Source organism: Crocodylus siamensis, chromosome 6 (genome assembly GCF_052110815.1).
Source record: "Crocodylus siamensis isolate JL-2025a chromosome 6, ASM5211081v1, whole genome shotgun sequence".
Lineage (NCBI taxonomy): Eukaryota > Metazoa > Chordata > Crocodylia > Crocodylidae > Crocodylus > Crocodylus siamensis.
In genome coordinates this window covers 95,545,466-95,561,984 of record NC_143400.1, presented here as the reverse complement: position 1 = coordinate 95,561,984, position 16,519 = coordinate 95,545,466, and the positions used below count along the sequence as shown (strand labels likewise).

At 52.4% G+C, this 16,519-nt stretch overlaps 1 protein-coding gene across 7 annotated transcripts in view; it reads right to left on the bottom strand.

The window, feature by feature from the left end:
* Positions 1–16,519, bottom strand: part of LPP (LIM domain containing preferred translocation partner in lipoma) — a 423,011-nt gene that overhangs the window by 214,207 nt on the left and 192,285 nt on the right. For all 7 annotated transcript variants that reach the window (XM_090050830.1, XM_090050829.1, XM_090050835.1 and 4 more), the window contains one exon: positions 11,089–11,201. In XM_090050830.1, the coding sequence (XP_089906956.1) occupies positions 11,089–11,201 (113 nt within the window). The remainder of the gene's footprint in view (positions 1–11,088; positions 11,202–16,519) is intronic.

Below are 16,519 nucleotides of genomic sequence, written 5' to 3'. Positions count from 1 at the left end.
ATTTCTATGCAGACTTGGTTTGCGTTTAGAAACCTCTCATCTGAAGCCAAACGTGCAAGACACCTAAATGCAACACGGCCTGGCTGTTTAGGCATGCTGCTTATGGAAATACATAAGCCCGTGCTTAATGTTAGTTGTACTTCAGTCCTTCTGCCTCTTGTGTGCATAAGTGCTCTCGAATGCACGCATGTACCCCTCTTTGGGGGTCATGGAAACCAGACTGGAAATCACAAGGGAAAAAAAGAAGCAAAAGATCAGTACAGATTCACTGCCCAAGTGGAGTGAAGGATCATAATTCAACACATCACTTGTAGATCATTACAAGTTTAACACTCTTTTCATAAAAAAATAAAATAAAAAATCCCAGCCCTGTGCTTTATCACTTTTATTTGAGCTGGAAACCGCCCCCCCGGAAACCATCAGGCTCTGTGCTGATGTGATGCACGTGGTGCTCAATTGCAGCCTGCCCCACACTTGCGGTAGAAAGGGTGGAAGGATGAGTGCAAACCCGTCGTGGTTCCCCACGGCTTTATCCGCCAGGCGTCTGCAAGGATCAGAGAGCGTCCTAGGGAATTTGGCAAACGGCAGTCCAGTTTCACGCAAACCTAAGTCTAAACCACGTGAAAGGCAACGGCGGAGGTCAGTTTTGTTCCGAGTTCTCTTTGAACGTACAGAGAAGTACGCTTGGAAAATAAATGTTGGCTCTCTCAAATAGGAGAGGAGGCCTGCTTGGATCTGACCTGGCAAACTGAGTCACAGGCTCGGTACGGGCACTCACAGACAGAGCCAGCTCCTCTCCGGTAGCTAAAAGGTTGGCTTTCCCGTGTGAAGAGCCTGCTTCCCACCTGGCTATGGAGCAGGTTTCACAGTATCTAATACACCTGCTGCACATCCCGTCGGCACAGGTGAACTATTTATTATATGCCACCATCTGGGGGTCCCAGGAAGCTCACTAAGAAGCCACGTTGGCTCTGGACAGGCGTCTTTTCCAGGAAAAAAAAAAAACCAACGCTTATGAAGAAAACGTGACATTTTAGTTTCTCTGCTACCTCTTTGGAGAGGTGTATTGGCAAGTGGGACATACCAATGACCCTTCACGGGACTATGCTACTCCCATTCCCAGGCTCGCTGCTCGGGGAGCAGCCGTACCATGCTCCAGGGATGGCCCGGACCCACCCGAGGGGTCACAGGCAGGATTTCAGGCCTGTGGTAGTGGGCAGGGAGTTAAAGGGCAAGGCTGCAGGTCAAGACTGAGGAGCCCTGGCATAACGGCATGAGGGAAGTGAATACAGAGCAGGCCTAATGCAGCGCCCCTCGCTTTCCTGAGTGCTGCTGGGCCTCCAAGAGACCCCCTTTGCTTTGCACAGACTCCCTTTGCTTTAACCTTGGCATATTTAAAAAAAAAAATCAAACCCTTTTCTCAGACACCTGCACTCCTATCCATTCCCCTGGGCATTAAAGATCCACGCGCTACATTTTTATCAGCAAAACAAAGCCTCCTCCCCACCCCCCAAAAAATAAAACCCCTACTACTATGGGCAACATCTCTCCCAATCTGGAGGAAGCCTGTACAATAATGCACGTCCCTCTGTCCTAGAACAGATTCCTGCGAATCCCAGGCTAGTTTTCTCACGGGTCATTTTACCACCATTCATGACCTCTCAGTCGTCCTGCGACGTGCTCTTTGCAGAGACATTTTCTGACCACAAAAATCCCCTCTTGTGGAGAGCAGGGCCTGGAGCTGGGGTGGGGTTTTTTTGTCCCACTGATGAAACTAGGATAACGCAGAGGGAACCGTGTGCATTTGGGCTGCTTCGGCCCTCAGAGCGTTGATGGAGCGGAGGATTTTCTGCACGAGCACTGCGGTCACAAATAAGAGCCAGGAAGGAAAAAGAAACCCCATCAGACAGGTGGAAATCGGTGCACAGAAAGGATTACTGTGCGGGACTTTGCACTGCCCTAGTTGTGGGAACGCTGAACTCAGCTGGTCTAGACTCCAAAATCAATGCCTCTGCATTTCCTTTCATCTTCTTCGACCGGCACTTCATTCATTACCACCAAACACAAAGGGGTTTCGAGCATCCGACGCCGTCCCGGTGCCCCTGACCTCTGCAATGCTCCACCTCCCCTGGCTTCACCGAAAGGTCGCCTCCCATTAAACCTCATCTTCTGGCCTGCGAGGGAGCCGACTTAGCAGTGCGGCAGGGCTCTGCCGTGTGCTTCAGCTGCATTTTCACCCGTCGCCCGCAGTGATGTGCCATGAGGGACGGAGGCTTCGCAGCTCCATGCTGCACCACCGGCTATTTAGCCCGGGGCGCTAGATGTGGCTTCCCTGCCCTCCTGTACGCCCCCAGGCTAGCATTTGAGACTACACCAGGGGCTAAAACTTGTCAGCTTGCAGTGTGGCTTTCCACGACTTATTATCTGTCATCCACTTCTGCTCTCAGGGCCCCCTGCCTTCCCCAGCACATGCTCACAGCACCGACCAGGTGTTGGGCCTCGCTGCAACGTAATGCGGAAAACTAGTTTGCTGTTGCTATCCTGGTCTCCTTCGTAATACCTGCCCAGGGCTTTGATACTAAGGGCTCAGAAGACACACATTACAGCAAGATATTAATAGCCAAGCAGAGAGATTAACGCAAGACTTATGTCATACAATTAACATTTTTTCCGGTTTGATCCTTTCAGTAAAATTTGAGGTTTATAATTAGCGTCGCTGTCTGCTCTGAAGAGCGCAGGAGCTGGGGACTTACATAAACGGGAGTGGAGGTCTATGAGCGATTCAAAATAGACGTGGTTTGGCTTTTTAAAGCGCACAGGCGCAGAAAGACGCTTGTATTTCGGTCGCGTCCGTCTCAGCCACGCAGCTCCCCACACTGACGCTGCGCATGGTTTTTGTTCATTTTGAACCTGAAACACAGCAGCACGCTGCTTCTCAGATATTTTAGGGGCATTCAAAACGAGGTTCGGGGCAACAGCCTTCAGTCCGCGGGCGATTTGTTTATGCTGGGAGACTCGGCTGCGATTTAGAGCAGCGGTCCTCAAACTGTTGGGGACCGCTTGCTATTCTGTAAGCGTGTCATATTTCTGTATCAGGACTCATCTTTTATTAAACCAGCAAGACTTCTTGCAAAAAATATCTTTAATTGCAAGCTTTCGGGCACAAACGCCCTTTATCAGGCATTGGAGAAAAAGATTGTAAAAGTTAACTTTCTGATTCCTCGCTACGGATAATAAAACTTGATGACATCCCAGCCACCGTGTCGCCCCTCCAGATCCTAAAAGAGGCTGCCGAGTTGCTCGTTTGCCCCCTTCCTTTCCACGTCTTCCCTCTCCCTATTTGCGCTTTCCCATTCCTTCTTTCTTCGTTCCCTCCGGCCGACGGCCACGTTCCCCAATCCGAGGAGAGCCGGCCGCAATACAAGGGACTTTCTTATCACGGAAACTCATAGAGGCTGGCCTCTATTTCCACGCCAGGAATCAGACGCCCCGTTTCTGCGCCGGCCCAAGGAGACCGCAGCTTCGCTCGAGTCGCAGGGAGTTGCTGCTCCTTCCCAGCCGCTCGCGACGGCCTGGGTTGTTTGAGCTTTTCCTCGCTAATCCCACACCTGAGCCCACGCCATCCCCCCGCCTGGCCATTAACAGCATCTAGCACTAGAGGGAGGCGAAACGCATGTTCTTTCCCTCTTTGGCTTCCTCTGCCTCCTGGAGCATGGGAAGGCATGCAATTTCTGAGAATAACTAAATAAATGACACGGAGAACAGAGTCTCACTGCAAAACAGACCCCCCGGAGTTAAAAGCAGCATCCCCTACGGACAAAAATGCTATGGGTATTTTTTTTTATTTTCCCCCAGCAGTTTGTCTATACAGGCACACACACACACACACCAAACAAAAAAACAAAAAACCAACCCACTTCCCTGTCTTTTTGGATGCCTACTTAAATGAGTCACAGCCTTGTAGAGGCAACAGCAAGACGGCTGGCTAGGAGGAAGACAGCCCTGCGCAGACAGTGAAATGCCTAGCAAAATCCTTGTTTTAAAGGCACTTGCCACTTCATCTTCCGACACCAGTGCGTGTCTTTCTCTCTCTGGGAAACACAAAGCAAGGGAGAAGACAGATGGCTCGTGAAGGCAAGCTGTGTCAGAGCAGCAGGTGCCTGTAGGTTGCCTTGCGAGTTATAATGCCGCGTGGCGAGCCGACAGGAAAGCAGAGACCCTCTCCCCCAGCCCACGTCCGCGGCAGGGTGAACGCGCGTCTCCTCCAGGCATCAGCAAGCGAGAGATGCACGGCCTGGTCCGCAGCAAGAACAGGCTTGCATCGAAGTGCAGCCTTATGCTTGGCATGCCAAGCGCCTTTGCATTCACTGGGCACCTACACGGGCACAGCGGAGCGCGCTGGCAACTGCTCTTGTCAAGGGCTTGTCCGTGTTTCCATGCTAACCCTGCTTTTAAGGCAAGGACAGCCATCCTCCCTACCCACCCTAAACCGAGCCAGGAGTTTGCAGGTGAAGACAACAGGGGCACACGTGCCAGGGGGAGAGCGCAGCCTGGCAAAGCAGCGCCGGAGACCTGGATTCGATTGCCGATGGCCCCTGGAAGACATCCGGCAAATTGCTTCACCTCCCCAAGCCTCACTTTCCCCGTCTGTGAAAAAGGAGAGCTCTCCCTTCCTTTGTAGAGTGACTTGAGACCCGGTGGTGAAAAGCGCGAGGGATTTCCAGGAACGTCAGGATGGAAGAGGGCTTCTGCATTATCCAACCCAGGCCCCTCCTACGCATTAGGATGGCAGCACTTTGGGCTCCTAGTCAGGCCAGGCCACTGCTAGAAGCCATGCATACGAAACTAGAGATGGTCCTTGCCCTAAAGAACAAAACTTTTGGAGGACCTTCTGGGCTCTGCTGGTTTCTCCCCCACCCCTATTTTTTTTTGCTATATGTGTCAGGGTGTTTTTAAGCCTCCCCAGAGGCGCTGGGTGTTGGCTACAGCTAGGTCTGGGCACGCTGGGTTGTGCCAATGCTCCTGCTGGGAGCAAAGCTGGAGGCTCCTGGCTAAAAAAATCTTGCTCAGGGTCAGACCGATGCCACATTTGGGGTCAGGAAGGACTTCTACCCCATGATCAGATTGGTACAGACTGGGGAGAAGGGGAAGCTTGCTTTCCTCTGTAGTGAGGGGCATAGCTTGAGCACATATTGACACTGTATAAAAGCAAGACATTGACTGCTGCGGCTTCCCTGCTTTACCTACGGCAGGTCTGGGCGACAGGTCTACGTCATATCAGGGTTGATGGTTGTTTTACAAAGAGTTTAGACAAGCTGACCTTGACAGGTTGCAACGGTGGGCGGATGAGAATAGGATGGGGTTTAACACTGATAAGTGCAAGGTGTTGCACATGGGGAGGAAGAACCGGCACCACACTTACAGGTTGGGGAACTCCCCTCTTGCCAGCACGGAGACGGAAAAGGATCTTGGAGTCGTCATTGACTCCACGATGAACATGGGCCGGCAGTGTGGGGAGGCAGTCAAGAAGGCCAACCGTACCCTGTCATGCATCCACAGATGCATCTCGAGCAGGGCCAGGGAGGTGATCCTCCCCCTCTATGCGGCACTGGTCAGGCCGCAGCTGGAGTACTGCGTCCAGTTCTGGGCGCCACACTTCAAGAGGGACGTGGACGATATGGAAAGAGTCCAGAGGAGGCCACTCGTATGATCAGGGGTCAGCAGGGCAGGCCTTATGAGGAGAGGCTACGGGACCGGAACCTGTTTAGCCTCCACAAGAGAAGGTTAAGGGGGGACCTTGTGGCCTGCTACAAACTGGTCAGGGGGGATCAGCAGGTATTGGGGGAGTCCCTGTTCCCCCGTGCGCTGCCAGGAGTGACCAGGAATAACGGTCACAAGCTGGCGGAGGGTAAGTTTAGATTAGATATTAGGAGGCGCTACTTCACAGTCAGGGCGGCTAGGGCCTGGAACCGGCTTCCAGGGGAAGTGGTGCAGGCTCCTAGCCTGGGGATTTTTAAAAGGAAGTTAGATGAGCACCTTGCCGGGGTCATCTGACCCCGGTGCTCTTTCCTGCCAAGGCAGGGGGTCGGACTAGATGATCTACCTAGGTCCCTTCCGACTCTAGCTACTATGAAACTTGAAACTATGGATCTGTCTGGGATGCTTTGGATAGGGCTGATCCTGCCTCTGGCAGGGGTTGCACTAGATGGCCCCTGCAGATCCCTTCCAGCCCTTTTCTATGACTCTACAAGGATGAAGGAGAAGCCCTGAGCTTGTCTGCAAGGAGCCCAGGAAACACAAGTCTCCACTAGGCTCAGCAGCTGCATGAAGGCAATGCCTCCCACCTGGGCCTGCGCCGCCCGAAGCACTTCCTCGCATCGAAGCATCCTGCTGAGCTCTAACTGGTTTTACTTTGGCATGGCCTATCCAACCTCAGAAACCTAAGAAAGTTTAAACCCTAGCTTGGTTTATCCACACATCCACACATGAATGTGCTTTGCAGAGAGACCAAGGCAGAAAGAGGACCAGCCACTTGTCCACGTTTTTTCCAGCCGGATTTTGAAATGCCAGAGCCAGCTTTCCTCTTTGGAGAAATGTCGTGGGATCTCTCGCCTCCGTGTCAAACAAGCAGGACACATAGATGCTGATGGCAGGGGCTGGAAGGGACCTTACAAGATCATCGGGTCCAGGCTCCAGACTCATTCAAAGCTCTCCAGAAACCCTCCGACACTAGACTAACCCATACCCAGCTTAGCAAAATGAAGCGCCAACTCTGCCTCGCAGTTCAAAGGGGTCTACAACTTTCAAACCTGAGACGTAGCTTCTCCCAGCTGCCCCTTCCGGCAGACACAGAATCACAGAAGTGGGGTCGAAGGGACCTCGTGGATCTTCAAGCCCGACCCCCCGCCTGGGCGGGAGAAAAAGACTGGACTCAAATGAGTCCAGCCAGGTAGGCATCCAGCCTCTTCTTAAAGCCCCCCAGGGTAGGAGCCAGCACCACCTCCCTTGGAAGTTGGTTCCAGCTCCCAGCCGCCCTGACCGGGAAGTCGTTCTTGCGGATGTCTCATCTAAACCTCCTCTCCAACAACTTGTGTCCATTGTTCCTTGTCATGCCAGGGGGCGCGAGGGGAAACGGTGTCTCCCCTAAACCCTTCTGGTCCCCCTCGTGAGTTTATAGACGGTCACCAGGTCGTCCCTCAGCCTCCTCTTGTGAAGGCTGAACAGGTTCAGGTCCTGCAGTCTCTCCTCGTAGGGCCTGCCCTGCTGTCCCTGATCATGCGAGTGGCCTCCTCTGGACCCTCTCCTTGCTGTCCACGTCCCTCCTGAAGTGAGACGCCCAGAGCTGGACGCAGTGCTCCAGCTGCGGCCTGACCAGTGCCGCACAGAGGAGGAGGATCACCTCCCTGGCCCTGCTCGAGATGCATCTGTGGATGCAGGACAAGGTACAGTTAGTCCTGCCGACCGTGACCTCACATTGTCGGCCCATGTTCATCTTGGAGTCAATAATGACTCCCAGATCCCTTTCTGCCTCCATGCTCTCAAGAAGGGAGTTTCCCATCTTATAAGTGTGCTGCTGGCTACTACTGCCCACGTGCAGCACCCTGCACTTGTCAGTGTTGAAACGCATCCTGTTCATGTCAGCCCACCCCTTGTCTTCCTCCACGGCGCACCACTGCACCCGTCTGCACCAAGGAAATACCTCCAGGCTGGAGAGAGGATCCATAGGGTTGCAGAAGGGGAAGAAAAATACAGCAAGTTGCATACAAGTCCTGCTTCAAAACTCCCCAGCCAGTTAGTTCCCTCTCCGCCCAGAGCTGGCCATTTCCCTTTGGAAAACAGCAATTTCATTTTTCTTCCTGGCCGGGATTTTTGGTTTCTTCCCTTAAGCCGAGTGCAAGCCAGCGTGGCAAGAGGCTCTTTGCTCACAGCTTGGTTTGTCAAACACGCCACAGCCTCTTCCTCCCCACCGTCTGGGAACAGGCTTGCGGGCTGCTCTATAAGGAAGGCGAATTTCAAAACTGGGCTTTTTCCCTTCCTTCTCCATTATTTTTCCCCCTGCCAGCGAGTCGAAAAGCACAGCCAAGCGGATCGAAACTTCCCAGCTCCCTACACGGCTGCAAATACAACTGCTCTGTGTGTCGCTGCAGGAGAATCAGAAAGCAAAGCGGTTTCCCTGTCCAAGGTGAGCACCCAACATTTTCCACGCCCCTGGTTTCCCCATTTCTAACGCTGATGCACTTGCCCCTTGTGCACAGTGCCTCGAGACGCAGGGTTGAAGCGCATGACAGCGGCGCTAGGGCTGGATACTAAAACTGCTCCTCCATCGGCCGTATATTTGATTTGGAGTCTGAAGCAGATGCAACCATTCAGTTATCAATAACTCACGAGAGGGGACCACTGAACGTGTCCGGGCTCCTGCCGTTTGTGTTATAATGCTTCATCTATAACCACATTCAGTGGCTTTAAAATCTCCCTTGATTGAATGATCCTGATAGACTCACTGGGATCTTGTGTTTGAGAGACAGAGAAAGTCACTGGAGTGTGCCGAACCCTTCATACCAGTGCATGTTTTAAGAGCATTCACTGTATAGTGAGCACGCAGTTACCTCCGTTTATGTCCTCGCTCCCAGGACTGTAGGATCTGAGCTGCTTCGTGGGCATCACTCTCCCTTACTCCATCTCAACAGGAAGGAACAACACCATGTGCATGCTCCCGATGGGGAAACTGAGGCACAGAGCTTCAGCAATGTGCCTAAGATGACACAGAAACTACATAGCAGAAATAACAGGGATCACTGGCTCCCCGGCCCGACGCTTCCCTGCTAGAGCCTCCATTCCCACAGACATGGGCGCAGCTACCCACATCCCACATCAGACCTATGCCCGGGGATGCGTTGCAGACAGTGGGAACATTTCCTTGGTATCGAAGGCCAAATGCACACGGAGGAGCCAAACAGCAGCACAAACAGAGCTGCATCCTCTACGCCAACCTGGAAACCTTGATCTGGATTTGCCAAAAATACTCAAGTGTCTTAACCTACAATTTCTTTCCCATTTGTTACTTGCCGTAGCCAGCCCTTATCTCCATCTTTGTGCCTTGCTTTTAACAGGCTTTGTTTACTGCTGCAAGATAAGGAGGCGATTTAGCAACACAAGATCCTTCAGGCTTCTGAATGAGCGCAGGCTTTTGTCAGTGCCTGGGCTCCTTTAGGGAGGAGAGGAAGAACAAGTGGATTAAATGATGTCTCGGACCAGGTGCTGCCTACAGTTACATCAGCACAAACCCAGAGCAAAAGAAGTGGAATTATATATGGGAGCTTTAGGATTTGGTGCCCGGGATTTGTCTCGGCAGACTGTACCACCGCACACCAATTTCACTCCACCCTAAAAGCCGATGCAAAAAGATGCCTTGCCTCCACCCCAGGCCTGGGGGGTAAAGCCGGGGAGAAAGGGTGCGACCGCTGGGATTTCGACACACCGAGCAGGGAAGAGGCAGCATGGACAGGGCCTACGTGACCAGACTTGTTTCAGCAGCAACCCAGAAGACCCAGCCAGCTGCCTGGACTTGAGCATGGGAAGAAAGCACGCAGGTAGAAAAGAAGAGCAAACTGCTCCGTTCAAGTCAGCAGCACCGTCTTCACTGGCATTTCGCAGAGCATCACTCCGCTCGTCCCCAGACACGACAGAGACAGATGGACTGCAGCCCACATCCTCTGCTCTGGCTCCGCTCCTGACAAAGAGGGATTTTTTTAACCTAAAAATCAGAGCTTACCGTCGGTGACCTTGTGCAGCGTGAGTCTGGCTATGCTGGCTGGACGCCCGCTGGTAATTTCCCTTTACTCTCCCTCCCTGAAGGTCCCCCCTTCTCAGAAAGATGAGAGAGAGAACTACAGTGGCTAACGAGGTACTTAATTCCTCAAAGCTAAGAGCAGCCAGGCTTTGTGCTTAGGCACGTTGCCTGGTGATCTCAGGGGCAGGTAAGGCATGGTGTTTGGTACCCTCTCCCCTCCAGACCCTGGTTAGAAGTCATGCAGCCCACAGTTTTCTATGTGCAGCATCCAAATGTCTGGCAATAAGGAATTCACTGTACATATGCAAGGCTAATTTCTATGTACAGCATCCAAGAGCCCGGCAATAATGAAGTCATTGATTCTCACCAGATCCCTGCAAGAGGGGGAGTCGCTATAAGCCCATGCAGGGATGCAACCGCTGAAGTGACTTGCTCAAGGTGTCCGTAGTCTCATCTAATGCCCTGCCCACCGCAATCTTACTCCATCCTAGCATGCTTGGCAATGCCAGGGGCACAGATGGACCTGCTGCCACTCTCGCAAGCAACCACATCCTATCATCAGTTCCTTAAGCTAATCTATTTTAGAGCCACGTAGGCTTTTTTGCTCCCATTCCTGCCACTGACAGGCAGGTCCAGAACTTCACCTCTCTCAAAATGTCCACATTAACTTCCCTTGTGATTCATTTATGCTCTTGCATCCTGGTACCAACACTGGCCTTTAGCTTAAGCATCCCATTTTCCTCCCTGCAATCCATTCCCCCGCTACAGGTACAGACAGCAATCATATCTCCTTTGCCTTTGCTCTGCTAGATGACATAAACTAAGCTCTTCTCATGGGACAAGCTTCCCATTGCACAGATCATTTTACCGCCCCTTCCTGTAACTGGTCCAGCTGGAATTCATCTTTCTTGAACATGGGTACCAAGTAAAAAGTATTGCAGATGAAGTCTCAGATGGGTGCTTTGTTGAATGGCATTAATCTCAACGAATTCACTGGGGGAAATGCATATCACCACTCTCTGCTATAACCACAGACTCCCAGAACAACACCCCACCTCCAGGGAAGTCAGTGGAAAAGGCCTTTTTGGTTTCATCTGGAGCTGGGGAAGGCCTTCAAAATCCTTCCATCGCTCTGTACATTTGGAAAGAAAGTGTTTTCCCATACACAATGAAGCTACACTTTTTTAGGCAACCCCTAAGGACAGTATTTTTGCCACCTCCAGCAGGTTCATGTACTTATTACGACCATCACTACCAGATCAGTTCTTCAGGAGCAGGACTGTCTTGGGTCTCCTTACCTGCACATTGAACGCGGTCTCATCCAGAGGCGGTGGAGGGGGGAAAGAACCAGCCGATGGAGGGAAGTTGCCAAGATCATCCATAGGAGGTGGCGGTGGCGGCAGGAAGTCCCCTGCAACAGGGAAATCAACAGATTATAAAGGGCAAAAGAAATGGAGGCGTGAAGCTTCTCTGTTTCCTTCAACTCATCCTCATACAGTGTTTCTCAATGTCTTTAGGCTCAAGACCCCTCTCAACAGACTCCAAGCCCTCCCTTGGAAAACGTTCCCTCTTCATTTTGCTTTTTGACTTCAAAAAATTACTAGAGCAGTTCTTCTTCTGTTGCAAAGGCTCGGAAAGCCCACAAAAGGTCCACGTATCTTCAACACTATGGATTCCCATTTGAAATCTCTGGGTTTGTCATGCATATCCTGCTTGCGCTCTAAACATTGCACGGCACCCTGGAAAGGATGTGAAGGCACCCCAGGTTGAGAGGATCACTAACAGCTCGAACAGCCCCACCACCCGGGGTGCAGCGCATAAGAGCAAGCAGGATGCAGTGTGCAGGCATGAGGGACTGGGGCTCACGGCTGGAGCAGGGACCGGGGGGAGTCTGAACGCATGAACTGTATCCCCACTGCCACTGACTCAGTGCACAACCTTGGGTGAGTCACTGAACTGCGAGTCCTCTGCTAGGGTCATACTCACTCCCTTCAAAGCAGGAGGGGAGAGAGCTACCAGCACTACTTCATTCCTGGAAGTCACTTGGAGTCCCTGGAAGAACAGGGCTATAGAAATGCAAGCTCTAGGCATCATTACCGTCACACACAATGAAGGAGCATGGGCGAAGGAGCGAGCAATTTGAAATCCAGAGGCAGGTTTTACTTTAGACCTGCTTCAGAGAGTAAAAGCACTCATGGCAATGAGCAGTCTAGGTCCAGGGCTGCGCAAAGCATCAGGAAGAGGGTCCTGAATGATGCCTGAAGGCAGGACCAGCCAACTGGAAGCTCACGGTCCCTGGGCTGTGGATTCATATGGGCACAGTTTGTTTAAGCCCTTGTAGGTACCATGGACAACCCAACCAGCACCCCATAAATACAGGGCATGGCATGTCACTTTGCAGCGTGCCGGGGATGGCAGACAGCTACCAGGACCCAAAAGGCACATCCATCCCCTGACACAGAGCCTGCTGCCAGAGGGGAGCAACAGCCAGGCTCCCTATTCCTACTGCAGCAATGACTTGCTGGGAGCTGTCTTCGCTCACGAGGAAGGAGGAGGCTGCTGGGAGACCTTTCTCTTTGATGATGAAGCTTGAGGGAGCCCTATGCCACCTCCTCCCTATTGCAGCAAGCTCACCGCAACAGGAGAAGGCTGATATTGCTGCCCCTAAGCAAAACCCACTGAACAAACCACGATTCACAGTAAAAGCCGTCTTCAAATCGGCATGAAATAAGGAGCTCGGAGGATTGATCAAGTTTCTTTCATTTTCTCTCCCATTTCCCACCTCCCATCCTCCCAGAGAGGTGCTCTAGGAAAAGGCTTCCTCATGCTCTGTACAATTGGGCTTTCGAGGCATTGCAGAAAGCAAGGCCACTCACTTAGCTTGGAGAGAAACTCTCCCAGCGTCCCGTGGGCGACACAGGCATAGGCAGAGCCAGGTAGAGCAGTCCACCCCTAGCGAAAATGGAAAAACAGGTTTGCTGTGGAGAAACATCAGCACCAAATCTGACTGCCTGCGGGGCAGCAGGAGTGGGGGGCAGTTTTCTGCAATTCTGGCTGATTTAGGATCTTTTTCTTCTCCCCCTATTAAGCTCTGTGCTTCTGGCATTACTACATCCCGAAGCAGCTAGAGCCGGATCTAGGTTTGTGAAGGTATAAAACTACAACGAGGTATTGATATTTTAAACAAGACGGCCCGAGCTACTGTCCCCCTCCACGCGGTGCTGTAACACGCAAGTGCAGAGCCCGGCAGCTCTTCTGTTAGCCTCTTTTGCGCTAATCCACCTTGCCCAGGGGCTCAAGAGGCATTAGGGGCAACCGGCTGGCATCAAAACCAGCCGGCTCACTTTGGAGCCTCGGCACTGATGCTTTCATAACTCAAAGGAACAAGCCAGGACCCACTTTTCCAGGGCAGACGGGATGAGGCCACATCACCCATGAGAGGATCCAGGGCCCCATTGTGCGAGATGTCAAATGATGCAAGTGCTCAGAGCTGTGGCCAGATGCAGGGTCAGCCCGATTCGGCAGCCGGCCCCTTTGATCTGGTATCCTGAGTGTGCAGGGTTTCCCCCCAAAGTTGCAAAGTCTGCGTATATGCAATAATGCTATAAAGGCATCAATAACCATGTGCAGGAATCAGCCCTTTTATAACAAAAGCTGCACAGAGACATTTACAGCCACGCTTGGATCTGGACTTCTTATTCGGAGCCATGCTGTTAAGGGGCATAATAAAGCAATGGAAACCGAGCACTGTTTCAGCGCAAAACCCTCAACCTTTGAGCTCTCTGCAAAAGCCAAAAGGGACGGGATGTTTCAACAGCGTAAAAACTTTTTTTTTTTTTCCCCTTCTGCCTCTTTCAAACGGCGTTTCAATTGGAAAGAAAAAATCAACCCGATTTCACGCAGCACTTGAATTTCCACAGAACCGCCGTGCTTGGGTGCACGATGGATGCACTGAAGTTTCTCTGAAACTTCCAGCGAAATTGCAAAGAGTCAGATGCGACTGTGGGAACCCCGCGCGCCACCGCGCGTCATGACAGCCTGTGCACGGGAGCGATTCCTGCAGCCCTCGAGAGAAGGGGAGTTACGTGCTAAAGCAGAAGTGAGACAAGGCAGGATGGAGGCCGTCGGGCTGCTGAAGATAACGCAGTCCTGCAGCTTTGCACATTCAGAACATTATTCCTCCCAAGGGTTTACAAAAGCAGATCCAATTTCTTAAAAAACCAGACGAGGCATGTTGGACGGCGCTTGGGGGAAAGCGTGTTTCTAAGTATCTGGACACCGCTGGCTCGGCCGCCACATGACTAAGTTTGACACTGCTGGACTCTCCCTTCGCCGGGGCTCAGAATAGATTGCTTCCCCTCTTACTGGAAGGCAGATTTGCAGAATGGGAAGCAGACAGCAGATGCCAGATCCACTGCAGAGATCTTACAGATGTTTGGCCTGCTTTCCAGACCCCTCTGAACAGATGGGTCTTTCTCCTCCACAGCTGCAGGTCTTTACTCTACCCCGGTGTTTTCTTTTCTTTTGCCGCACACATGCGCATGGGCCCCAGCATGTCCCCACTCGAGAGACAGGCAGAAGCCCCCTTTATTTCCCAGAGATGAAGGCATGTATTCAGTTCGAAGGGTGGAAAGGCCGAGAGGTCTAAAGATACAAATTGAAAATAGCCCCTGGCCCGAGGAGCTCCCAGCTTGAGCTGAAGTGGAAAAACCAGGGCATTTAATTTGGCCTCAGGTGAAGGATGGGGTGCAACAATAGTTAAACATTAAAACAAAGCGCACGCTGCATGGGAATGGCACCTGCAACTAAGCAGCAAGGTCAGGGCATTAATTAATCACCCGGTGGGGTAGGCAAGTGGCAGTAGCCTGGTTTCGGTCAGAGAAAGGCAGGGTTGGCAAGGAAGGGGGGAAACTAGGACTCTCCAACCTCTCATCCATCACCCCATAACAGGCAGAAGACAGACCCTGCTCTGGCTGTCGACAGCCTCATCTGTCCTGTGCAGACCCACAGCACCCGTCCCCGTGCTTCGGATGCAGGCCCTGGGACCCTCTTTGTTGGGTCCTTTGGGCACAAAGCCCAAGGCAGCCGAGTGAAGCTCTTCGAGGGGATGCTACTCCAGAACAAGGAGCAATGGGCTCGAGTTGCAGCAAGGCAGGTTTAGGTTGGATATAAGGGGCCTAATTCTCACCAGGAGGGCAGTGAGGCACTGGGACAGGCTCCCCAGAGAGGTGGTGGGATCTCCATCCTTGGAGGTTTTGAAGACCTGGGTAGACAAAGCCTTGGCTGGGATGATGCAGCTGGGGCTGGTCCTGCTTGGAGCAGGGGGTTGGACTGGATGTGACCCCCCGAGCTCCCTTCCACCCTCATGTTTAATGATTCTATGAAATAATTGCATCAGGTGGAAACCGCCGCTCTTCCTGGGCACTCCCACCCCATGCTGGTCCATCGCGCTAAACCCTCATGGACAAGAGATCAGCCAGACCAAGCATTTGCTGCCTGCAGACATTTGCAGCCTCCTCCCGAGTCCTAACCCAGGTCAAGGAGAATGTATTAGCACAAGGAGCAGCGTCTGGGTGGACATGTCCAGGTCTGTCTGGATCTGTCACAGAGCAGGACGTGCCCAAGGACCCAGCACCCAGGCTTCGAACCCACACGCACTGGCAGCACGGTCTTTCCGAGCCTGGGGGCACTCGGTCGCTCCAGGCACGCAGGGTACCGGGGGAGCTGTGACAAGCGACCCCAGCTAGGGCCCATCACAGCAAATTGAAGGCTTGATGCATCCACTCCAATCATCTACCACAACTTCTCAAGTGACCTGGACCAAGAGTTTGGTCCAGGGACTCGTGACCATGTGCTCCAGCTGGAAGGATTGGCATCCCCCCCCCCCCCCCGATTCCTGATACTTTAGAGGGGGTTTTTGGGGTTGTTGGGGGGTTTTTTGTACTTCCTCTTGTTGTAGAGGCTGGAGTACCAGAAGCTGAAGTCTCAGCCTTTCCACGGCCCCTCTGGTTGTAAAAAAAAGTCACTCTTTTCTGAGCCTCCTGGTTTCCATGTCTAGCTAAGACTCTCTCAGTGTTCACGCTGCTAATCTGATCCCAGCCTAAGGCACCTCCCCAGCCTTGGCAGGACCTTTCTGGGCCCAGTCCCACATGTTTGTACCCATTCTTCCCCGCAAACCTGAAAAGATGAAAGCAAATGAGCCCAGACATGACTGGCTGGGGACCTCTGGAGAAGGAGATCGGACCAGGCCCCCCTTCTCTCCAGTGGAGGTGACTACCCTCACCAAGTCAGCTCATCCCTTCTCCCAACTTTGATCGGAGGACAAGTCAGCCCAGAACCCAGCCATCCTCTTGCACGGCAGCAAATGTGTCTTGAAATCGGGTCTTGTTCGCCCCACAGCTGTGTCATACATGGATACACACACCGCACGGGCCTGGGCCGCTTTTGCAACCCTCGGCAAACCCAGGGCTCTCAAGCTCCATTTTCCGTGCTGGCCTGAGCTTGTGACATGGCTACATATTTGCTAGCAAAGAGGATCAGTAATGGGAGTTTGACTGTTCCCCTCACCCCCACTTTACAGGAGGAGTAAGCAGAGAAGAAAGGCATTAAATGACTTGACCAAGGTCACATTGGAAAACAGTGGCAGTGCTACCAACACGTTTAGCTTCCAAACTCATAATCCAGCGCTTTCGCTGTCCGAATCATTGCTGTCACGAGGTATGACTCAAG